The sequence below is a fragment of the Dermacentor albipictus genome, chromosome 7 (assembly GCF_038994185.2).
Source record: "Dermacentor albipictus isolate Rhodes 1998 colony chromosome 7, USDA_Dalb.pri_finalv2, whole genome shotgun sequence".
In the NCBI taxonomy this organism is placed as follows: Eukaryota; Metazoa; Arthropoda; class Arachnida; order Ixodida; family Ixodidae; genus Dermacentor; species Dermacentor albipictus.
Genome location: NC_091827.1, coordinates 44,783,508 through 44,809,600, shown reverse-complemented (window position 1 = coordinate 44,809,600; position 26,093 = coordinate 44,783,508). Strand labels below are relative to the sequence as shown.

The 26,093-nt window shown below is 48.6% G+C and overlaps 1 protein-coding gene across 9 annotated transcripts in view; it reads right to left on the bottom strand.

The window, feature by feature from the left end:
* Nucleotides 1-279: 279 nt before the first annotated feature.
* Hers (Histone gene-specific Epigenetic Repressor in late S phase) overlaps nt 280-26,093 on the bottom strand; it is a 302,932-nt gene continuing 277,118 nt past the window's right edge. For 6 of the 9 annotated variants that reach the window (XM_070522119.1, XM_070522121.1, XM_070522116.1 and 3 more), the window contains 9 exons: nt 21,945-22,454; nt 19,488-19,841; nt 15,259-15,684; nt 13,327-13,766; nt 9,703-9,944; nt 7,854-8,731; nt 6,541-7,056; nt 3,697-4,028; nt 280-2,659 (listed from right to left, as the gene is read on the bottom strand). In XM_070522119.1, the coding sequence (XP_070378220.1) occupies nt 2,473-2,659; nt 3,697-4,028; nt 6,541-7,056; nt 7,854-8,731; nt 9,703-9,944; nt 13,327-13,766; nt 15,259-15,684; nt 19,488-19,841; nt 21,945-22,208 (3,639 nt within the window). In that variant the 5' untranslated portion in view covers nt 22,209-22,454 and the 3' untranslated portion in view covers nt 280-2,472. Of the gene's footprint in view, nt 2,660-3,696; nt 4,029-6,540; nt 7,057-7,853; nt 8,732-9,702; nt 9,945-13,326; nt 13,767-15,258; nt 15,685-19,487; nt 19,842-21,944; nt 22,455-23,280; nt 23,773-26,093 lie in introns of those variants that run through there. The other 3 variants (XM_070522122.1, XM_070522123.1, XM_070522124.1) reach the window with 3 other exon arrangements.

Below are 26,093 nucleotides of genomic sequence, written 5' to 3'. Positions count from 1 at the left end.
TTATAAAAAAAATTTGCTGTGTGCTTCTTTGTACAACGTAGGGTAAGAAATTAAGGCATGCAGCAACCTTTCAATGAAATGGAGGATGAGAATATTTGAATGGCAACAGCTTGCTGCAGTTAACAAAGTTCGTTCACACACCTGTGATTTCAGAGCGTGGCAGCAGCAGATGGAAAAGTAATGTGCTGTTGAACTGCAACTAAGCATTACAAAAAAAAAAAAAGAAGAGAGAGAGATACACCTAGGTTTAGAAAAGCTAAAGAACTCGCACACAGTGGCTTCAGAAAAAAAAGAAGAAAGAGAAAAGCGAGAGTGTATTTCACAGCAAATTATTAACAAAAGTCCTGACACGAAGCACACCCCCTCCCCCCAAGAACTTCAGGCAAACTAGTGCGAGGGCACCGCTGAACCCAGGGGCTCCTGTGCCTCTTCGAATGGCTCACGACGGCGATAACACATTGATTCAATGTTGCTCTTGCCGTTTCCGCAGGGTCACTGCTAGTGGAACAAAGTTCACGCAGAGGCACAACCTCCGCTTGTGTACGCGAGTGCTTTTTGACAACACAGCACATGTCCAAACACTTACGGTGCCACACGTCGCCTCAGTTACTTTGTGCTGATTGAAAATGTCTTTGGAGGACAGCCTTACAACACAGCAGTTGACAGTGGGAATGATGACTGTAGATTTGCTCCTGAAGGATGACGATAGATGCTGCTTGTCCGGGTTTGATCGTGATTGGTCCGCGTTCACTTGACAGGACGTGCTCCCACCTTCCGGCTGTCGCATTTGCGCCAGACTTCAGTCTCCCCCGTGTGTCAACAGTCTGCATTTTTTTCTTTTGCGTGAACCAGGAGCGGGAAGATGGGATATGGGGTGAAGATTGAATTCAGAACTGGTGGCATGTAAACGGCTCTGCGTGCTCCACTCGGAGCACGATTGGCGCTCATCTTCTTGGGCAAAGACAGCTGCTGTGTTTTTCCTGTGCAAAACTTTTTCAACGCTCCGGCTTGGATGAATAAGGGCCGACAACCTTTCTTGCACATTCACATACGAAAGAAAAATACTGCATCGAGTCAAAAAATATGAAACACTTTCGCGAGAAACAACACACGAGCAACTCTGCAAGTGACAATGAGGATGTAACGAACTCACTGAAAATCAGCAACCGGCCACAAACTGGTGCAGCTGTTTAACACAGGATCTCACATCTAGTGAGAGCAACAAAACAATTTAGTCAACACAAATATATTTAGGAAGAATCGACGAATGTAACATACATAGAGCTGACATGCACATATGCTCGAGCACTGCTCTGAACTGACTGTGCCTTTCAAGCGTTATGGCGAAAATTTCACCTCAACATGCGTGCACTGTATTAACCAGCTCTACAATGCTTGGCTTCCAATATTTCCATAAGTATGCCTGTCCCTTCCAGTAGCACTTCGCAAATGTAGGGTCCAAAAAGAAGAGGCCGTTGGTCAGTAATTAGCACAACATACTTACAAATATATGATGAAACAAACTGCCCAGGTACATGTATTCCAGAACTACTATTACTACTACCCACTGCAGCAAAACCGAAGTCCTCAAATCACAACGAACTAGACTGTGCATGGGGCTTTTGATCAGGCTTTCATCTGGTTCTGTTGCTTTTTCTGTCAGTTGCCATTAGACTGAAAGCTTTAGCTTTGTTCATACCCAGATGTACAATGTGCTATAGAAATCTCGTAATGCAAGCTCACTGGTTCTGCAGAAAGGATGGAACAAACAAAACTTAACTACTCAATGTGCAAACAAGAACTGTGCTGCATAGGAGCAGCATATCTTAAGATCAGCACTTAGTTTTGAACAGGTGTGACAAATGATGAGTTGGCAGCAACTTATTTAAATTTGGGCTCTGTTCAGATGGACTGTAGAGTTTCTCTGTAATCTCTAGCTGTGCATGGTCACTGGATGCACCTTGAAAGGTGCCCATAACCCAAACTGCAAGTACTTGCAAACTTGCTTCCACTTCTCATTGCACTGTATAAGGGTGCCTCCGCAGCACCAAACCATACCTCTGCTGACGGCAATGAAAGCGGCACTCGAAAATTGACAGTTGCAGGCTGCAGCGTGCTTCAACTTGGTGACTGGCGGGCCAGACTGTCCTTCCCAACTTTCCCCACACCACAGCTCGGCTCCATTACTTTGTGCCACTGCTGCAAACATTCATCGCGTGCACCGCTGTTTTCAGCAATCAAAACAGGAAACTACGAAACGACGTCCGAGTGTATTGCCCAGCCCAGACAAACAAAAGGAACCCATCGTGAATGATGCCCACGGATGAACAGAGAGAGTAACAGAAAACAAACAATATGATGGAGGTGGAGCACGGGAACTGCCATGGGTCACACCGCTGTGTCGGAATGCGTCATCCGTTGCCTAAGCTGTCCTTGAAGGAGAGAAAGGGGTGTCCTCGGTGCACAACATCTTCAGGAAGGGTTTTTGAGGATGCGCTTCTGACGGAAGTCGTACACGCGCCGGCAGAAGAACACCATCTGCGGGTCCATTCGACCTGGAGGCAGCCTGTCACGTCGAGCGTAGCCGCCTTCTTGGTCTGGCACTACTGCCATCGGTGGCCGGATCCCTTCTTCAAGCATCTTTGCTCGAGCTCGATACCTGTGAAGCAAAGGAAGCGACACCTTTATTGAAATGCTTGCCTCACAACTGTAAGAGTTCTTTGAAGCAAGAAAGAGAGTAGTACATGCGTTAGGTAGTACCATATTTACTAGCGTAAGGCCCATGCCTTCACATTGGGGTGTTAAAATTTCGAAGGAAGAAAGAACGTTCCACGAAGCATCATGCGCACCCACGTGTGTGGCCTCGAAGATCACACTGGCATGCTTCTTGGAACGTAGGAGGGCACTCCCTGCATGCTGGTTATTTTTCTTCAATATGCTGCTAGATGGCACTGTTTACTGTCCTGCCCACATAGACATTGTCGTTACGGTATCCCGTCAGGTCGCGATTACAAGGGGGCACAGACTCAGCATGATTTAACGGTATCTGCTGTGCTGGGCTGTGCTGTTTAACAGATTGAGCTGTGTGGTGTTCATGGTGCATTAAGAAGCCACAACTGCAAGAAGTGTGTGTGTGACTCTGAATCCGTGGCGTATGGTTTCATTTGAGACTGTTGTTGAGAGCTCCAAGGTGACAGGAATCTCAAAGAGTAACGGACAGCACAGAAGACGACCAGCTTTGGGAGGGCACTGGCGAGGCAAGCACGTCAAACGACGAGAGCAGCAGACGCAACAAGGCCAAATGAATATAAGTGTTTATAGTCGGTTGCTAGAGGTTGTTATTCTGCGTAGCAGTCTGAGCGCAGTTTGACGCTTTGGTGAGTAGCCGTAAGCTTACTTTGCGCGGGACAACAACAACTGCACAGAACGCAGTGAATAAACCAAATTACAACTGCATAGAATGTAGTGTGCGTATTCAATAGCTGTTTCTCAAGTGGCACACTAGGTTTTGGTGGCACGTCAGCAGTGTGAGAAGTCTCTGTAGCCTTCATAGAATTGCCCTATGCATGAAACAGCATAGGGGGCTATTTGTCGCCAGCCCAATTCAAATGGGATGCCATTAGCCACCGCCGCCACCACCATCATCATAGCTATGAAACAAGAAGAGGCAAGTCCACTTTATATTTTGCTCCTCACCTGCAGTATTCGGCAAAGGTCAGCACGTAGCACTTGTCCTCAATGCAAGCGACACTGTTGGCGTCGCGGTGCTTGGAGGCAAAGATCTCATCCTCCATGTGGTGCGACTTGCGGCCCTGGTCGGTGTGCTCGGGCCGATAGTACCACAGAAGACTCATCATCATCTCGCCGTCGTCCGCATTCTCCCACAGTGCCGCCACTTTGGCCACAAACGGTAGGTCGATCTTGCGCGGTCCCGATCGGAGTAGCACGCAGTCCCGTACCCGAATTACATCACCCTCCACGTGCCGCATCGCTGGGAAGCACAGCCGGAAGCGTGGGGTATCCTCGTTCTGCCCAAGAGAGAGGACAATGCTTAGAGCTCAATGCACCCCAAAAAGCACAGAAACACAGTCGAATGTTGATAAAAAGAAGGAAATATAACATTAGGGTCTCGACTTTGTAGCAATCCCTTCTCCAGACGCTAATGCTTGTCGGCACTTTTTGCATTTGTGAAAGGTCAAAGTGATGCTCCGCACCGACAGGTCACAAATTCCATTCCATTCTACCGCCATCGTCTTCATAAGCTTATTTATGACCACTCATGGACAAAGGCATCTCTTGGTGATTTCTAAATTTTTCAGTTTTTTTGTATCAGCTGACACCATCTTACGCCTGCAAATTTACTGATTTCATCACATTACCATGTAGTTCTATGCAGTCCCCGACATCGCTTTCCTTCTTTTCACATTCATTCTTTCACTCACACAGATCACCAGTTACCTACAGTCAAACCTCGATATAACGAACACGCATATAACGAATTATTGAATATATCGAACTCTTCCGAAATATTTTTGTCAAACACATGTATTTTTAACTTCTTATAGCGAACGCGGTTTGGCATAAAACGGATATAACGAACTTCGCGACGCCAAGCCCTACCTCACTTTAATAGCAGGCGGCAGGCTTCGTTGCACTACAAGTTTGTTGTGCGGCGCAGCAAACGTTCAGGACTACCTCGCAGGCGCTGACAGCGCCACAGATGCCACGTCGTCATCGAGAGTTGACAGCCCAAGAAATCGTCCGCATCTCACAACCGCTGACAGTGCCGCGTGAGCAGCGGCGGCAGCGGCGTGATCGAATGTTGCTTTTGCGTTTTAGTGTTAGCAGTGGCGTGGCCGTCGTAGCGTTGTGTGGAGGCTCTTTCGCACTTGCTGCGTTGGATTTACTGTGCCGCCACTGCAGTGCTATTGAGGGCAGTGGGTTTGCCCTTGTTGAGTGTTTGCAAACTGTGGAACAGGGCGTGATACGGAATGCGATCAACACCAAGAAGCAGGCCTCGATAACGCAGTTCTTTGTGCGTAAATAAATGAACGTGACCCAAGTAAGCATCGTTTGAGTTGCTGTGCCTTCTCTGATTGAATTTTGCTCCTCTTGCATGTATTTTTTTACGAAATTTTGTATTGCGAATTATGGATATAGCAAACTAATTTCCGACTTTTTAGCTGTTCGTTATAACGAGGTTCACTGTATCTTCTACCATTACATGACCTGCTCAGCTCCAACTAGAATATCGACTACCCCCCTTTGCTCTTCAATCCATACTGCTAGCTTCCCGTCTTTTAACGTTACACCTATGATTATTTGTTGCAACGCTCATTGCGCGGTCCTGAACTTGTTCTCCAGCTTCTTTGTTAACCTCCAAGTTTCTGCCCCCACGTGTTAGCACCGGTGAAATGCAATGAGTGCACACTTTTATTTTCAAGGAAGGGCTATCCTACTGCCACAAATAACAAAGCTGAAAGCAAGGTATGAGACAACATTGCTGCAGAGAGCTCTGCACGTTGAAGTTGCAAATACTTGAAAGTGGGACCCTTCCTAGCACTTCATCGTGCTGCCATTAGAAGAGTGCCAGCAACATCTCGCGGATAACGGAACATTGTCCACTGCTTGAGCACACGCAGGCAACTTCACTCAAGCACCCTGTCCAATTGCAAGCGGTAGTGTCTCGTGATTGTAGGGGCCACAAGAGAAGTGTTCAGTGTAGAGATGCACCTATCGGACAGACGGAAGCAGCAATGTGCCTTCACAAATTCTGCAACAGTGTTTGACCTTTAGTTTCGGGACACATTTTCTCCTACAGGAAACTAGACTTTGCGCTGTTGTCCTTTCCAAGACTGCTATGCTATCTGTTACAGCAAAGAAGATGTACATTTGTTTGCTAACACTTCAAAGTAAGTAGTATATTATGGTAGTAAAAACGTCAGACACTCGGCAAGAGTAATTTGGAACGGCACAGAAATGCGCAACCATTTTGGCCAATGGCTAATTTCTTGGTGGGCCCACAACCAGCAAGCCAACATGCTGATTTCGCATCATCACATTGACCGCCGAGTTGCACATTAACAATGCAGAGATTGTTTGCGTGCCACGTATACAGCGAGCTGCTAACGGTCATCAAGGTCGACAGGGGACCCTTCGCAAACCCATCAGAGGCATCGTGCTCAGGTTTCTTTCGCATGTAACCAATTATTAATTTTTCCCCATATGTATGAGCGTGTACGCTTGTAACAAATATCAGATATAACCAAGGCATGTTTGTGTCCGACATGACTCCGTTATAACAAAGCTTAACCACATGCTGTGTGCAGCAAATAGCCTTTTGCACTACCTTTCTGCATGCACATTCTACTGAGAACAGCATTGCAGCAGCTTTGCAACACATAGAGCGGTTCACTGAATCATAAGCGCTCTGCATTAGCAAAGCTGAAATTCACGTTTGCCATAGAACACGCATCCTGCAATACTCTGCGGCCGACTGTACGCATGCTCGACAGAACACTTGTACTCGTCGCCACTCACATTCATGACGACGACCCTCTGGATGGGCTCGCCGTCCCAAGACCACCCGTGAGCAAACTTCCGCCGCGGCAGTCGCTTGCTGCTCAGCAGCAGTTTTGGGGGAAGCACTACAACGGGGGTCTTGCTGCCCTGCAGCAGGGAAGAGTTTTTTGGCCCCGCCGCACCAGACACCGAAGACGACTGCGCCTTCTTTGCAGTCGACTGCGCGGTGCCCGCCGAGCCGTTCTCCTTCCGCGGCTTGCCCGGCGGCAGGCTCGCGGCATGTTCGCTCACACCACCCTCACCGTCGTTGGCAGCGTTCGTCACGACAGCACTTTTCTTGCTCGCCGCGTGCGTCGACGTCGCAGATGTGGAGGAAGAAACCTTTTCCGCCGTTTCAGACGAGTCCTCGGTCGGAGGGGCAGCGTCCTCTGGTCCGACGGATAGCCTCAGCCTCTTTTTCTCTGCGACTCCCACGGCTGCCACATGGTTTGGAAGAGACTTCTTGAGGCCGTTTTTAGCAGCCGACAGGCACACCTGGAGCGATATCATGAGGAGGAGTTTGAAATGCATGGAGGATTCGCTTACATGAAGACAAACTTCACTAATTACACGGGTGGATTCAAATAAGTACTGACATGACCAGTGACTATTAGAGAGTATGCCGCTGACATTACCACCACTTCACTTGATTTATGTACCCAAAAGCATTTTGTAACGGAGAGGGGAAAAAGAGAACTAACGCTCAACGACTAACAGCCTTTTCTTGACTATTTCTTGTGCATTTTTTAACCCTTTGAAGGTTTTTGCCGTATATGTACGGCGGCGGTTTTCTGTCCAGCAATGTCTTTGCCGTACGGGTAGTTTCTAGGGAAATTTCGTTCAATTGAAAACTGAAATGCGCAAATAATCAGAAAAAGAGATATGAAAGGGAATGTAAAGACAACTTGCTGCAGGTGGGAGCCAAACTCGTGTCTCTTGCATAATTAGGCATGTGATGATCGATCTACCAACCGAGCTTCCACAGTGCCCATCCTCCCCTCCACTTTGAGTGCTAGATGCAGCCATGGCAGTGTTAGCCAGTGTCACTCGTGGTCATGAGGGTTACCGTGGTGGCCACTCCATGGTTGAGCAATTGCCCGCATAATGCGGAAGGTGTTTGGCTCCCACCGGCAGCAAGTTGTGCCACGTTCTTCTATTTTCCTTTGACTCATTATTTCTATGCTTCAATCAAAAATACAGAACAGATAATTTCCCCCGCGCTTTCCTTGGCTTCATCATTGTCTGTTGGGCAATGCAATGGCTATAGCTTCAATTGTAACACAAAGCGGTACCTTATCCGTCTCACTGGTCTTCAGGAAGCTCCGTTTCACAGCCTTTGCCGAAGAGGGCTTTTTATCGGTCGTTCTTTCCTCTGCCGACGAGGCACGGCTCAACCTCTGTTGCGCCGACACCGTGGCAGTCTTAATTTGCTTCTCCACACTCCTCGGCCTCTTCTTCATGGCTGCCACCGGCTCTATAGCTGCGATGTTCGTCTCTGACTGCAGCGTTGTTGCCATCGGCTTCACCGGTGGCGGCTTGGGCGCGTTCTGCGTCAGGACTAGAGGCTCGGCCACAGACAGCTGCGCCTCCGGCTGGAAGGGGGTCGTCCGCGACTCGCCATTGGCCCCGCCGTCCTTTCCTGCCGCTTTGGAAGCGTCCGAAAAGTCGTTGCCCTGCGACGGCGACTTGGTCTCCGGTGGCGTCACGGGCTCCGACTTGGGCACAGTCGCCGCAGACGCTGTCGTCGACATCTGGTAAGAGTTGGAGGTTGACTGGGGCGGTGGAGGCGGTGCCACGGCCGATGAGGAAACTGGGGGCGGAGCGCTGGACGAGCTAGAGGCAGGCTGAGGCTGGAAAGGGGGCTGGGCATGGTAGGGGCCGGGCCGATAGGACGGGTAGCCCTGGGGAGGAGTGGGGCCTGGGGCTCCACTGCCCTGGGGCTGTGGCGGGGGACTGCAAGGCATGTGTTCCGAGTAACAGTGCTGTGGAGGGGGTGGGGGGCAGAGGGGGGAAGGGCAGTGAGGAGAGGGGAACCCACTACTGGGTGGCGGAGGCGGGGCAACTGGGGTGGGCCGGTGCTGCGGGTGGTATGGCACGGGCTTGTGAATGAGGCATTGGTCGTGTGGCGGCGGCTGGATCAATGGCCCCGCAGGTTGGTAGTAGCTGGGCACTGGAAACGCAGAAAAAGAATCCCACCCGAGGGTCGGGTTCAGTTTACGGGAGAACTCTCAGAATTTCACGTGACATGCAATTGCACTTGGGCCAATTTTGAAGGCGCCTGATGACTGCGAGCTTCCATCCCCACAGTTCCGTTACACTGCACTAAACTACTTGTACAATCTTCCAAATACACTTTCTACAAATAAGATAATTCCCTACGGTGATCGTCTAGGCTGGCCTTACACAAAAGCAGAAAACAAGGCTAAGAAATTATGGCTGTTATCTGTCAAAACCAAACTGCCCTCAAGAAGGTTTGCTATGTTATGAATTGCATTTCATGCAATGTTTCCTTTTACCACATAAACAATGTTGAATGTCTTCAGTGCTGAATTGCGAAGAGCACAGATGATCTTACACTGACACACACACACAAAAAAAATCACCGACTTGCATGCCACAAGAGCACACAAACATGCAATGCACAAGAGAAAGACACATATTAGAAGAACTTAAATTCCTGAAGCTGCATACATCCTGCTGACACATCTAATTGTATGGCTTTTGTCCAATTGTAACTAAAAAAAGAAAAAGAAAAGCCAACTTATTTCGCTCCTTGCTTAGCGTGGGCTAGACTTTGGCAGCCTTGATGCCCCGAGGGAGCATGCGTGGTTTCATCAGCCTGCTCTTGTGCTATGCCATGCCTGTGGTTAAAAGGATGTCTGCCACGGCCCGGGCCAACACTCCCATGGCTGATCTACACGTAACATCAGAAGTGAGGGCAGTTGCCAGGGTAGCCTAATTTGTAAATTGGCAGTCGGTAAAAGCTACCACCCATGGCAAGTTATCCTTTTATCCACTTTCACCTCCCTCTGCCTTATTTCTACCACTTCAACTAAACATGTAAATGAACTTCCCCTGTGCTTCGCTGTCTATCTGCTTCGTATGGTCGGGACAAACCCCGAGGGTTGGGGCAGTACTCACTGTACTCTGCCTGTGGGTATGGCACCGCATGTCCATAGTGGGGCACAGTGAAGGCGCTGCCGTAGTGCCGGTGCACGGGCGCCCCGCTCATGGGCATGACGTGGTTCACACCGTAGGCAGGAGGAGCAGCTGCCGAGCTAGCACTGGCCGTGGGCGGGGGCATGAGCGCCGCCGCTGCTGCCGTTGCCATGGGAGGCGGGGGACCCGTCAGGGCGGGCGGGTACGAGGGTGGACCGTAATACCTGCAAGCACATTCGAAACGCCACATTGTGCCACTCGTAGCCGAAAATCAAAAGGGGAGCCCCGAAATGCTGGGTCTTTTCAAAACTCAAGCTACATGCTGGAATGAGTGCAACAACCTTCAGGTATGTTTACAAATAAATCTTTGAAAATAAGTTTGATACGAACAAAGAATCAAGGAGTGCAACATATACTTTCCCCACACCCCCTCAAACTCATCAGGTTCTCTTGGCTCGAGAGGTGCCAACAACAATGCCCTGCTTACTGCACCTTTTCTTTTTTCTGTTGTGCACTTGTGGTAAGCACTTCGAGGTGGGGCTCCGATTAAGGTGCTCGAGAGCGACAAAGGAGTGTCGACACAACGGGAGGGGCACGTCTGAGGCCCAAATGCAAAAAAATTTTAGATCGCATAAGAAGTACACTTTTGTGTAGTGAAAATATGGAGCAACCGTGGCAGAAAAAATTGCAAGAATTGAAAGGTTTTTAAATGAGAATTGAAAAGAAAAACAAAAAACTGCTATCATTGTCTCTTGGAAGCGACATATGAGCAAGAATTTTTAAAATGAGGATGGCTCCTCAGACTGGGCAGTGCCTGCAGCTGCCCGTGTCATGACAATAAATCTTGGAGAGGTGACGGGCCACAATTTAAGTAATGTCTGCCGACCAGCACGTACACGCGTCTGCTTAAAGGAGTGCTAATAGCATATTAAGCAGCCCTGGAGCCTTGCCAAGATTGCTTCAATAATATATATGCTACTCATCAAAAACCAACCAAGCAAAGTGAAATTTTGTTGCAGATGGCCATGATGAACTTGCCCGTTCGCTAGAAGACCTCGACTGGTACGTATGCATTAACGAGCTATTGCTCCTATGCAATTCATGGCCAGGGACGATTGATCGCCCAATGGCTGGCATCTATGGTTTGATGCACGTGCTGCAATGCAATGCTGTTGCTAACATCACAGAGGGCGTTTAAAAAAAAAGAAAAAAAATCTGGCGCTTCAAACAACTCAGGCGGCAGAGAGACATCTTTTATGCGAGATTGTGGGCTCCCTACTGCATCCAGCACAACATGATTTGGCTCAAACGTTCCCCGCAAAGCTGTCCACAGATCAGGATTTCGTTCCAAGGTTAAAAAGTATTTCAGTGTCCCATGGATTATAGGTATATACTATCCAACACAGCTCATGAGCATGACCCCGTAGCGAGCGAGCACTGTGTGCCAGCAAAACGTGCGTGCCATTTCACGAGAGTCAGAGACACATGCAGCAAGCTTAACCTTGTACTCGTGCTCACTCATGCACAAGTGCCCGAATAACGACCGAGATACCACGGAGACACCGAAACGAGCACAGGTTGCTTTTTTCTATCTAGCAAATGCCAGTGTTCACACAATTGCTGCCACAAAATATTGGTCTCGTTTGAACTAGGGCTAATACGAGGTTCCATTCCTTGGCTTTGAATGTGGAGATGTCCCCAATAACAACGAGACAGTTTCATAGTTTGTGTAAGGACTTACAGAAATGCCTTTATGCTGATTTCAAGATTGTGTTCTCAGGTTAAATTTATATGCTATGTGCCTGACCATTGGAAACTTTCAACTAAGTAGCTGGTGCATTCAGTGAAGGGCTGTCAGAAGTCGCGATACTCAAAAGAAGTCAAATTACGGATGGCCCGAGTGGAAGCTGATATACCCCGGACAGATTCTCATAGTTCGTGCATAATATTTGACACAAAATTTGCTAAGGTTGAAACAGGCTAGGTTGGGTTGAACAGGCTACATCCATATACCTGAACTTGCACATAATATATTTAAACTGCAGTTCTTTCATCATAGCAACTTTATCCTTGATGTGCATTGAAAGCTGTTTGTCTCAACTATTAGCTTCAGAATATGTTCTGAACTGCCCACAGTGATGGCAATTTAGCTGTGCCATTTTGAACAGATGACCCAACAGTAGCGCATTCAGTAAATACTGAACTTGGCCGTCACAAAAAACACACCTGCAAGTGATCAAATAAAGACAACACTAATATGCCTACACAATGAGACAGCATTTGCACTGCAAATTGGTCTTGGCACAGATTGCACACATCACAGGCTTGCTGCGAGCTCGGTTTTTAGCGGAGGTAAGCAATACACCTTTTGACAGGTTGAGAACGAAGAGTAGACTGGCTTTAGTCCACAGTAAAACAGGTTTGCCGAGTGGGAGTGGTGGCGCCCCTGTTGGGCAGCCACTTCACGTCCCAAGAAAGGGTGCAATCACGCCCACATGGAGGCCAGGTGAGGTAAGTGAATTTCACAGAAGCGGGGGACAAATAACAGCGACAGACGGTCACTACAGGCCTTTAGAATGACACCGACACCTGTTAGTGTCCCCCCCATACATTGACACCTGTAGGATGCTATGCATGCTTTTCATGGATAGAAGCGTGTGCATCTGTTGCCAAGTTTTAAAAGCATTTAAAAAATTGCATTTAAAAAATTGCATTCCAAAATTTACAGGTATATTAAAGAAGGAGGTGCATATGAATCCTACTTTCTGTTATTTGAAGTGGAGATTAAGTTCTACAAAGTATGACCTCTCGAATATACCACATGCATAGTTTCACCTAGCTTTTATCGAAACAGCAGATCAACAAGCCTGAATTCGCTCATGCAAGCCAGAGGTGAAGAAGATTTCTGAACACCACGAGGGTGTTCTGGACTCGGGGACAAAGGGAAACAAACTAACCGCGTCATACGCATTTGAACGATTGTACTGCAAGTTGCTACAACCTGAAAACAAGCTGCGAGACAAACACTCAGTTTCAATTCACTGGAGCAACGCTATCGGCCACCTCAGCATGGTGTTCATTAATGTGAAAGTATGCTATAGCTTCCATAATGGTAAACGTCACCAATGTTGCTACAAATGTACCCTTCACTTGGGTCCTGTCACTACTATTTGCCATTTTGATGCTCCAAAATCCTGTTTCCATTTGCATCTACTTTTTACAGTAAGCAACAAAACATTTCTGTTGCCAGGAGCGGCACTGTTTGTCAATCACTTTCAAGGATACAGCCATGTTAGTAAAATGTTATGCCACATGGCACAAAATGCATGTTGTCTACAGGCGACACCATTCCTGGCACTATGGTGGCAATGCAGCATGCTTTGCCCTGTGTGAAAGACATTCTCGCCCGCATCCCATGCCAACCAAGTCACGCAAAATCTCGCGAAAGCCACCGCATCCCCGAAAGTGACATACTGAAAAGATGGCCTGACTTCAAACAGCTGTGGGTCCAGATTACCAATAGCTAACGCCACGCGGCAGTCTCCATCGCAAGAAATGAAAGCTACGAGAGGAGCACTCGAGTCAGTCTCCAGGCAAAAGACCCACCATGCACACTCCGAGTGCAAACCCCGGTCATACCCCGGTGCCTGAGGGCCCAGCACTGCGGGGTGTGACGACACGGGGCTCGGAGGTCCGCTGTACGTCGTCTGCATCTGCAGGCAGGTGGCCTTGGTGTGGTAGTGGTAGAGGTGTGTGACGCCTTCCTTCTCGCGCCGCTCGTCCTTCACTGCCATCTCCTTGGTGGTGTTGATGCGCACAACTTCGCGGTACTCGCTCACCGCCACGGACGAGGACGAGGCTGTCGCGTCGGCAGACGACGACCTCTGGGCGTCGTTCTTGCGCGGCCGCCTCACAACCTCCCCGTGCGGCCCCTTGGGCACGCTGGGCAACACTGGCACTTCGGCCTTCTCCTGCACCGTCTTGTGGACGGTCTTCGTCTGCACTGAGCAGACAACAATCTCCTGCTGATGGTGGTGGTGTACGACCTAGCAAAAAAGTGGATCAGACAGCGATGAATGTTCAGCACAGTGACTGGCCCGTTTATAGTGATAAACCCGGTATAAACCCATTATATTGATAAACCCGTTTACTCGCGGACAAGCTTCTACGGCAATGATGGGAAAGCTACAGGGGCAGTGCTTCTGTGCGCATGTTACTGCACCCAGTAGCCCGGCCGAGTCAGACAGCACTTTTGGTTTCTTGGAACAGACCGTGCATCAGCGTAGCTTCCACACGCGACAATTTCGCATTTGCCCCAACGCGGATGAGAAAAGCATAAGAATAAGCCAAATTTAACACTCTGTGGGGTATTTCGTCTGTGATATCATTAAGAAGACAATAGAGAGTTTGCAGTAAGGGGACACAAGACACACTGCAGCACTGGGGGATGCAAACTCCGTTGGCGGCCCTTCAATTTCTATTGTGCTCACTTTGTGTTCTTTTGGTTGCTACCCAAAACACTTGGGTGTGACTTATGTCCCCTAACCTAAAACTGTTTTCTCTCCCCAGCTTAAACACATGCAAATAAGAATGCAGGACTCTTTACAGAAGTGCTTTTATTACTTGCGCAGGCTTTCCTGCGTAGCTTTATCTTCATTGCCATAGAATACTGTAAATAAATACAGTTGACTTCGATTAATTTGACCCTGACGAGACTGACGAAACTGGTCTAATTATGCGGAATTAAACAAGAGGCAGAGAGAACGCCAAAACACACCGCTAATTCACTAGGCGGTATTTGCACTGATTGCAACAAGCCCTTGAATTGAACCCGCAGCAACTTCTTTAGGCCCAAAACAGAAAAGTAATGTAGAAGTGACATTACAGCTGCTAAACAAAGCATAAATCAATGTTTTTTAGGAAAGCTTGTCGAAAATTACAAGATGAAAAATATCTCAGGTATCAAGTTTAGAACAAACTAAAGAACAAATAGCTATATCACAATTCTGTAATCTACACCTAGTGTTACACATCTGAAGCAGGTTTATAATATGCTAATCTGAAATATACCACTAAATTGTGGGTGGGACTTTAGCAATACCCTCGTAAGCACTGTAAAAATTCTCACGTAGGCCATAAATTCATACATCAAGTGTGTCTGCTTGAGATGCTCTAACCGAAGCAGCTTGCAGAACTGAGATATTTGTTTTTGGTGCAGAAGTACGGATTCGTAAACTTCGCTGTTGGATTTCTGTGAAAACTTACACATTTTCAGGAACTTTCATTAATTCTAGGCCACGAATTGAAATTCTGCTTCCTACATTCACTAGAATTGAACTCTCTCTCTCAAATTCCTACATTTTACATGTACTTCAAGAGGGAAATCGGAATGGGCCTCTGCTTTCTTTTATTTGACAATTAGAAATGAGTGAGGAATTAGTAGTAAATTCAAAGAAGCTATCGCTGCTTTTCACAATCATTTCAGGTGGTTCCAGCAAATTTTTTCGACAGTACGCAAGCAATGACGGAAAGGGGCACCTTGAGTTCGCACGAAGCTGCTGACGAAGATGACGAGGAGGAGGAGGAAGAGGATGATGATGATGATGGAGATTCCTTGTCAAACTTGCGGCTACTGCGCTCCCGACTGTAGCTGGCGGCCATGATGGCCTGGGCATTGAGGCTGGCCATGCGACGGCACTGCCGCGTGTCGATGATTTCCACGTCTGTGTCGAGGACATCTCGCTTCCGCTTGATTATTTTACGGGCAACAACCGCAGCGGGCTTCTTCCTCCGTTTGGTCCCCGTGGTCGGCGCAGGAGGAGACGGAGGCGGAGGGGACTGCGGTGGCGGAGACGGTGATGGCAGGTGGTCAGTCCTCAGCGGCACCAGGGCCTTGCAGTCCTCCTGTGTGTCGTCTGCTTCGACGATGGCCGGGCGGCTCTCGTTCTCATACAAGATGTGCACCTGCAAATGCAGCAGAATAAGTTGGCCATGACGCAGAGCTCTGCAACCACGATACAGCAGGACCTCGGTACAGTGAACCAGACTATAACAAATAATCAAATATGTAACAAAGTAAGTGAAATGTATGTCAACGATATTAGCGTGTATTGAATATATGCTAATAATGATTATCGGATAAGCAAATGACCCGATAAAATGAAGTAGATCTAGAACGTTTACCACCAATATCGGCATGTATGAAAAGACATTCTTATAATGAATATTGGATATAGTGAAGGTACTTCCATGTTCGCTGCGACTTTGTTGTGACAAGGTTCAAGTGTACCGATTGCAAATGTTCCCATAGGTCCCATGTTCCAAAGCACAGGCACAGTAATTGGCGAACAGCATGGAGAAGTGTCTTGCCAACTGCCGCAACACCTATGCACAGCAGAGCGAAGTATAAAATGCCTGTTTTTGATATTTCTGTCAGCAGTGGAATGAAAACTGTGACACACAGAAAAAGGTGCCGAGCAAAAAATATAGCTGGCTTTGGCTACAGTGCATGCTAAAATTTTGTTTTGCAGCTGCGCTGAAAAACTGGCAGTAAGGCGTAAGGATGTGCGAGCTGGTTGATGTTCATTGCGTCACTAACTCCTTTGCACTGCCGACACGATGAACATCAACCAGCATGCTCAAGCCTAAGCCTCAGTGCTGCTTTTCAAGCACAACGATAAAGTAAGATCTCAGCATGAAGCCAAATAAACAATATTTTTCAGTCAACACTTTTTGTGCAGGCAGGTTAGCAGGCAATTGGTGACTGCAAGAAAGAGAGAGAAACATTCCATTTCTGTACAGTGATTCAAATACTAAGAGTTGATCGCATGGTCTTTTGCACAGCCTAGCAAATAAAGAAATGAATCATGAAACATGCCATAGTGAAGCACCTACACATTAATTTTGATCACCTGGGTACCTAGTGATACCTGGTGGCGTGCATCTAAACATATGTACACAAGCATTTTATGCATGTGGCAGTGCTGGAAACTGCAACCAGGAGAGGTATTCTGTAAGAGTCCACCGAGTGGACATGTCGTCTGCTTTCGTCTGCTGCTGCATTTCGTCTGCTGCTGACGCGCCATCCCAGCCAAGCCAATCAAGACTTGAACAGCAGACGAAATAAACATGTCCACTACGTGGGACTCTTACAGAATACCTCCCCAGTTCAGCAATGCAATTCCATAGCCAGTGGGCTGCCACAGCAGCTCATGCACAAGCAGGAAACATGATTTAAGTCATCGCAAAAGTTGAGTAAGGAAAAGCCTGCCATCTTGTCAAATATAGGGCAAAGAGAAAACTAACTATGTAATGAATGCAAGATGCTAGCGCCCCAAAATGGAAAGTGATTTTCAAGGACAAATTTATGATGATGATGATTTGGGATTTTAATGGCGCAGCAGCCGTGCAGGCTATAATGCGCCAAGCACAAAGAACGAATTGACCTGATACTATACTCCATTTTATACACAGCAGGCAACATTACAAAGGCTAGACAATCAACGTACTATGCTTGTGGACAACTTTGTGCGGAAATCAAGGAAAAGTTACCGAGTTGGAGCGCACTCATGACAGCACTCCTGAAAATGGAGCTAGAGTTTCATTTGCATTCCATTAAGCCAGGAAACAGAACACATCAAGCTCTTACGCACAACGGCCATTTATGCTGAAGTAAGACATGAATGCACTGCTCAGTGTTACATTTGAATCTCTTTACTTTCTTTATCTTCATTGTATTGGCTAATGCAAAAACCATAGGGAGTAGCCAGCTGTGCCGATTTAGCATCTGCCCCAAGAAATGGAAATATAGAGCACCGTCAGAACCTGCTGAACAATACTTCTACAGTAACACATGTTCAGAAGCTCCGCCCATGTAGTGTCCCATTCACAAGCACAGAAAGTTGCCTGCAAGTCATCATCATCATCATCAGCCTATCCGAAGAAGTATTTATTTCCTTATCACAAAACACAGGTAAAGAAACACTCGTCGGGCCTGTAGCCAAAGGCTAGTTGAACGTTTGATAAACAAAATACAGGCAAAGCCTTGCATAGCAGCAAGATAATAGGCAACACAGACTAGAACAAATTCACAAAAAAGCAAGAAAAACCAGGTTTGAAGTAACATACTTCATGACAACAATGAATAACACAAGAATGGTATACATAATAGTTGCTATTGTGATTACATAACAAGCAATAACAGCTGTTATGTGAATTACATACCACGCCACATGAGAGACGAGTTATGCTCTGCTATGTACAGTAGAATAAACAATTTGTGGTTTGAGCATATCATAATACAAAGTTAATTATTGCTATATTAGCAGAATACACCAGTATATCCACAAGTGAGTATGAAAAGCACAATACTAACCGAAAATTTCATTATTCGCTCTGTGTACTTAAAATCAATTCTGGCATCAGGATGTTTACTGTGACATTAACCAGGTTAAGAGTACTGTTTGAGAGAACTTTGGAGGTTGAAGAATTGATGATTCACACTGGCAGTTTATTTTAACTTTTGATACCTGTAAACTACAGAAGACATTCTCCAATACATTACAACATGGTGCAAGATTAATACGTCCTGGAGTAACACTTTTGGTTTCACATGAAGAATAAAGGATGGAAGCGTTAACTGGGTGGTTGTATCTCACAGTCCTACAAACTTACATTGGTATGCTTTGCTCATCTAGTAAATCAAGTGGTAATATGCGATACTGGTTGAACAATGGGGCAATGCGATCAGAATGTTCAGAGCAAGACACAATTCTAGTAGCTCATTTTTGAAGTTGCCTAATCGAATTTAATTTGTTTTTGTATGACCAGCCTCAAGAATGGATACAGTACCTTAAACGACTTTGTGTAAAATCAGAATACATACGGCGTAAAACTTCATCATGAAAGCACTTGCGAGCTTGTGTTAAGCTGCAGCAGCCTAATTTAGTTGCATGCCTGCCCATAATTTTTCCTCACATTAACATTGCAAATGCCATAAAAACAGGCACATGATCTGAGAGAGGTTAACTGTACACTCCACTAACAATGTCCACTGCGGTACAAAGGCTTCTTCTATTGATCTATGGTAACCCCTGTCTTGCACCAACTGACCCTATCTTGCGCCTGCAAATTTCCTAATTTCATCACACCACCCAATTCTCTGCCACCCTTAACTGCGCTTCCCTTCTCTTGGCGCCCTATCTGTAAACCTGATACACTTTAAGTTATCTGCCCTATGCATTACATGGCCTGCCTAACTCCATTTTTTATGCGAAGCATATTACTAGAGCTCAACCCAGCTCCTCAGGCGCGGCGGTGTCGCCTTCAATACCACGTGACACCGTGACGTCACGACAGAGGAGAAACGGGGCTCCAACTCACGGCGTCGCTCGCGGCGTCGCCCCCCGCATCGGACGCGGTGAGCGTCGAGCAACGCAGCGTTCGGCGCGACAACGAAATGTGCGCCTGAGCAAGCACCGCACGCCTGAGCCGACGACACCGGCTTTTCTGCGACACGAGCTCCTTAACGCTGTCGCGTTAAAATAAAGGCTAGTATGCTTCGCATCCTGGGCTTAACCTTAGCTAAGCCACAACCATTTTTTCTCTTAATGTCAACTCGGCTACCCCCGTTTACTCTCTCATCCCCACCGCTGTCTCTCTGTTTCTTAATCTTGGGCCTAACATTTTTCGTCCCATCCCTCGTCTGCGAGTGTACCCCTATCGCCTCAGCATCTCGAAAAGCAAAGCGAACACCAATGATGGTGTACCTTGGCCATAGCATTGAGGCTGGCGACGCGCTGGACGCGGGCCGTGGGCCACTCCTCGACCGCCGCCATGGATGCCAGGAAGGCGGGAAACTTGGGTCGCAGGTTGGGGCCAGGGCTTGGGACCGACTCAACAGCCCGGGCACCGGCCCCCAGTGAAACTGCCGCGGAGGCAGAGCGGCTTCCTCGCAGGTCGCACTGCGACGAGAACGAGTCGCACAGGCCCAGGATGCCCTGTGTACGCCCGGCACCCACCCTGCGCTTGCGGACGATGCGCTCCCCGTTCTGCCGGGCCGGCTGCTCCGGCTTCCGCTGCTGCGACTTTGGCTGAGGCTTGGGCGGTGGCTGTGCCTTGGACTGCAAGATTAGCAGGTACCTAAGCAATGTGGCTCACATCTCACACTGCAAACCTGAAGAATGATACACGTGCACAGGCAGGCAATGTCGTGGCTGGCAATATGGGCACAAATAATTTGACAATTTTATTTCAATGCTATTCCTTTTACCACTGTCGCCAGTGGTCTGAACGGCACTCGATCCACGTTATCAACGAGACCAGGTGGGTTTGAATGGTGCATGATAAGAATAGAACTCAACAAAAGGGATCCTTGCAATATTCCAAGTAGAGGAAGTTTGTCTTTGAAGGCTTTGGGTTGGGGAGGCCCTGACACCTGCCGTCAGCTGTACTTGGGTGGGGTCTGCAAGAGACTACCTTACAATGTGTACTAAGTGGCCGGCAGTTCTGTCTATGGTGGACATTTGTCACCTTTTGCTACTGTGCATCGGTACTGAGGATATCATGCATAAGATGCTTACGGAGGCCAAAGTAAAGTCGAAGATATTAGATGACTATTCGATGGATAACGTACAACAAATGCACTGGCTCATTGTTGAGACAGCGGTGTCACACAGAATGCATGTGTTTATGCAATGTCATTTTGGTCATGTTTTTTGCAAGAGATGCCTTGCGGCAAATTCTCTGAAAAATATAAGAACAAAAACAAATATGGATTGGTTAACTCCTTTGCCACTGCACCACAAGACCAAGTCAGGAAATTGAATTGCACCACATCACCACATAAGAGTGTCAAACAGAGCCTAACGGAGTGCCTAACCTGAATAACAATGTCTGCAAGGGATACAATTTACCGTATCAGCCATTAGAGAAACTCAGCATGGCCAAATCTCTCAGTAGAGAAACATGAATAGAGATTTGCTCCATAACCCTTGCTCTAGCACAGGAACATGTCAGGGACACAAACATGAAGAAACAAGAATGAGTGAGTCAAGGGCAAGATACATTGCTGGGGGGTGGGGAGCTTCAGAAACAGGAAGGCCCTGTGTAAAATATCTACATGCTCACATCTTTATGCTAGCACAAGAATCATGGAACCTTCCTGACTAGCCAAGCTTGAAGTCTTCTTGAGATGTGCTCTTACTGTTTGTTTTTTGTCATGCTGCAAATTATGCCAACCCTCAGCATCCGACTTTGCTCGTCATGAGTGTTGTGTAAGGCCACATGTTATTTCCACGTACATACATAAATGGTACGATGTACCACACCATGCAAGTCTAGAACTGGGGTACAGGAGAAACACAAGGGAGGGGGGTGGAAGGGTGTCACAACTGGCGTAGAGTTTCTTACAAAAATTACTATAGGAACTCTGGCGCTGCGATTGTTCACGTGACATGGGAGTGATGGGCAGAAGATCGATTGATCCGATCTTCGTACTTGAGGCTTCAAACACTTTCTGCCACATTATTTATTATGCTTTATCTCTCTACATAGGTGGTGCCCAAATCAAACTCCCAGCGACCACTTCCTTGCAGTAAAAAGCAAATCTTGAAGGCTATGCTTTTTGCAGGCTGCACCTGCCGTAAGCAACTGCAGGAGCCCGAAATACGTAATGGCTGCCACGTTTTGGACACTATTTCCAAGGACTCACAGCATTTAAAGACAAAGGCAATTTGTCTCTGCACACATCCATGCATTACTACGAATTGCGGCACTTATATAGTGCAATACCTTGTTGAAAGCTGCTCACTTTGAAATATCAAAAGCTGTTGGAAATCAGGAGGACAAGGTTTGGGCAAATCCATGTACTAAGCATCACTGCCATGCTGGCAAAAAACACCTGTGAAAGAGGGACGCGGCCGAGCACATGGCTCGAGCTTGCAAAGTCTACCCATTTCCTCTTCGGACAAAAGGGCTACGCTAGAGAACGGCACGTACTCAGGGCAATGAAGTTCACACGGGCGACCACACTTACATACCGAACCAACCAGCCAAAAAAACCAAAGTTTTACTAAACTTCCACGACTGCAGCTCATGTAAACACTAGCTTTAGACTACAGACAAGCTTTAGACTGTAGCTTTTCACTGTAGACTTCGCGCCAGAGTCCCCCTTTCCAGTGAATTTTCGTAGCAAAAACTACGGCCAGCCGAGGTGTTTTGCGCACCTTCGAGTTCCTACGCGGGGGCAGGGGCGCGGCGGCGGTCGCCTTGGCCGCCGCCTCGCTGGGCCGCCGTGACGAGGGCGCCGTCCGCGAGGACGTCGCAGCCCTCGCGGGCGACGACGAAGCCGCCGCCGCCGCCGCGGTCTCCTTCTTGGGCCGCTGCTGCTTCAGCCTGCGGCCGGCGTCCGGCGGCGCCTCCGAGGGCTGCTGGGACGAGGAGCACCGGCGCAGGTGCGGCTGGCGGCTGTGGTGCTGGCGATCGCTCATCACGCCCGACGCTCGGCGGCTCTGACAACGCCCGTTGTCGTCGACGACGACGCGGCCGCGCCGCTGCAGACCCGCGAGGTGCGCTGGTTGTCCGGCGCGCACGCCGAGAACGTGGGGGCCATCACCGCCGCGACCGGGACGACGACGCCGGGTTGCTTGCGAGGGCCACGCCAACTACTTCCACCACCACAGAGAGAGAGAGACACACGCAGGGAGAAAAGAGAACCGGGGACGGACGGACGGCCCCTGCGACAAACGGCAAGAAACCCGGCACCCGACGGTCAGCACACAGACGCACACACGTGGATCACACGCTACACGATCGAGCACACGTTCAACGTCAACGTACGGACGGACGGACACGCACAAACGCACATTACACACGCTCCGTTTCGTACGTCTGGTGCAACACTGTGGAAGCTACGCAAGTAGTGCGGCCTCCAAATTTTATCACTCCGCGCGTTCCGTCTATGCGCTTGCTCCCGCGAACACGCACGTCATGCTGCCGCGACGGGATGCGAATAAAAAAAAAAAACCAACGAAAAGCAAATTGATGTAAAACAACGTGCCAGCAGCCGAATAAGCGCACGGTTTGTCTGCTTCTACGGGTAAATTCTTATTTTCATTCAGAACTGACTTTATATACAGAACATTTTAACAAGAAGCGGTCGAAATACGCCGAACTATATCTAGGCGCGAACGAGGCCACTGCAAAAAGTATCTCTAGGAACCACAGCGTTGCACCTGATGTATGAAACGGAGTATAGACACGCACGTCCCTTGACGACATTCAGTATATGCAGCGAAGGTAAATAATAGTGAGGGTGAGTGCCTCTTGGTGCCCAGTTACATGAACACTTTGTTTAGCGCAAAACGACAGAGACAAGAAAGACGACAGGACAAGGCGCTACTCCTGTCGTCTTACTTGTCTCTGTCGTTTTGCGCTAAACAAAGTATTCATGGATTCGCACCAACTAGCCCGCCAACGCATTGTGCTGCCCAGTTACACTTTGTTCCATACCTTCGCCCCCGCCTCACTTTCGCGCCCTTTTTTCGTTAAGAAGCAACTCACCTTGACGCCGGAGCCCTGTGTTCGCTCAAAGCCGCATTGGTTTGCTAGGTGCGGATGGCGTTCACGTCTTCACGAAAACTGAGCGCGCATCGACACCCGACATACACACCACACGAAGATGGGTTGGGAAAGGAGGAGTTGACGAAGAGGTACTCGGGAAAGGAGGCAGGGAAAATTCCCCTCCCGATCCCTTTTCAAACGACCCCTCTATCTCTCTCTCTGCCAGAGCTGTACCTCCTCTACGTGCTGGGGAATGGAACTATTTCTCGAACTGCGGAGGGACAGAAGGCCGGCGCATCACGCTCTTTCTATCAGGGGTGAAGCACAGCTGCTCCTCCAACCCTCGATTAGTCACTGGGGCACCGGCTACATGACACACACACAGGCGTAGGTTTGATTCGGGCGTGAATGCGGGTGCGACAATGGTTTGCAATGACGTCATTCTCGTAGCCGCCATGTTGGCGCAACTACACGGTGAGCACACAGAAAATGGTGAGAACGCGGAAGCACGACAGGACGCGTTCCTACAGAACGCAGCTACAACGCTCGGGGGAGGGGGGGGGGGGGGGGTTCTGCCCTGCGCCTGGCACCGACGCCTGCAGCGTCCCAGAAGCGTCTCTGTCACAGTTGCGGCCATGGTTACCCGCGGCAGTGGATACGCTGCACTGACGTCATCGTGGCCGCCATGCTGGTGCATCGGCACGGTGAGACGCCGAGTCCGCGACGTCACGTCATGCCACAAAGTACGCGAGCGGTCGCGAGATGACCTGCGGGATTGTTACTCAGACGGAGCCTACTGAGGTAGCATAGGCTGGCTTATACCTTCGTCGAATTGCATTGCAAGGGTACGCCTGGGATCCAGTCTCTTACGCGGACGCACGCGCCGTATTGCGGATGCGCGGCCACTTTCGATCGGGATCTTGCGCGATACGGATCGCGCGCTGCTACACTGTCACTTTCGAGCGCGTTCTTGCTCGATCCAGATCCAAGCGATCGCGATCCGTGCATTGCGATTGAGGCCCTTGATCGATATTGTAGGTGGCTACCATTTAGTTCCTATTAGTCCCGAGTTCCAGGGCGACTTAGATTGCCTTCCTCATCATGATGTTGAGCTTTTCTATTTCCGCGTTCTTTAAAGCCAGGCACGGCATGCCGTATGTGATGCGGCTGGTGAGCCGCGCTTGTATTATTCTTAGCGTGTCTTGCTCCTTGAGCCCGCTTCGTTGGCTCGAGATCCTCCTCTTGACGAGGTGTGAGAGTTGCGAAAGGGTGCGTTGTAGTCACGGGTAGGCTGGCAGCTCTCGATCCGTCCTTGCGGATGTGGAGTCCCAAGTAATCGTACAGTATCCCAAGTATGTATAGTACACTGACATATTTGATAAGCGCTTTGGACTCACTCCAGTGTGCTAAAGTTTACCCAGACTATAGAGGCCAAAACTCGACCCGGATCATTGCTGAACCGCCGGATCATTGCTGAACCGCGCAGCAGCGCAACGTTTCATTGTTGCCCGGACTTGGGAGTAAAAGGCGCTCTCGGTTGGGCAAACGAAAAGCCGAAAAAAAATAATTGTCGTCCGTATGCGATTGTTAGTCCTAAGTGGTGTTTCGCCATCGAGACATGCCAGCACTGGTTCGATGAGGAAACGTACAACCTGGGTTTGCCTGTCTGAAAATGCGCTTTGTGTGAAGTGATTTTTGAAGAGAAATGGAAGAGATAAGTGCAGTGCCGTAACTGTCTCTCACAGGAGGACACCTCAACGAAGCTGCGGCGCGGCACGATCACGGGTGTTCTACTGTAGTTTCAGCGAAATTCAGTTTCTTAAGGCCGCGCCATCTGTTGCAACTTGTCTAATCAATAAAGTAAACTGGTTACATATGTCAGTGGCTAGTGAAAAAGAAATAATTGAATTACAGTGAACGTTAGAGTAAACAAAGTAATACTTAAATTACAAAATTGCCAAGAAGTGTAATTGATTACAATTCGCTAGGTACAAGTCTGCGTATAGCGCGAAATCAACGGAAGACAAGAGTTTCGAAAGAATACCAATCAAAACTGACTCAAGTGTTTCTTTCTTGTGGTCGCTTCAAAATTGGCAGGTTCCGATATTATTCCCCGTGGTCGTCCCGTATTGTACCGTGCCGGATGACCACAAACGGATGCCACTCAAAACAAGCCTTCGGACGCCCATCGCGAGCACGCGGGCAGGCAGCGAGCGGGGGGCTGCTCTCTGCGCCAGTGACCTTCCACGGCACGCCGCTGGCCGCGGCGGCTGCCGATCGAGGCCACATCAAGCGAGAGGAGGAGGAGGAAAGGGAGAAAGAAAAGGCGACCCCCCCCCCCCCCCACTCGCCCATCTACGGCTCGCGCCGACGCCAAGCAGAGCGAAGAGGACGACGGCCCGGCGACGACCATGCGAGCGCTACCGAGGACGCGCCGTGGCCGACCGCCTTCTCGCGCTCTTAACACAAATCCCAAATGATGCGCCATAACGTGTTAGTAGCAGTAGTAATAATAATAATAATAATAATAATAATAATAATAGTAGTAGTAATAGTAGTAGTAGTAGCAGTAGTAGTATAGTAGTAGTAGTAGTGGTGGTGATTGGTTGTGTTTAGTACTTTTAAATAAAAAATCTATGGGCACTTTGCTGAGCTAAACTGCGATAGGCGAAAGCCTGTCTATGACTGCCTCTGTTGTTGCTGTTGTCTGAACTGTTCTGCGAACGGACGCCGCCGTGGCCGCGAGCATGGGACGCAAGCGGAGAGTCACCGGTTGTGATCGATCACCGCCTTCCTGCGTCCACCACGGACTG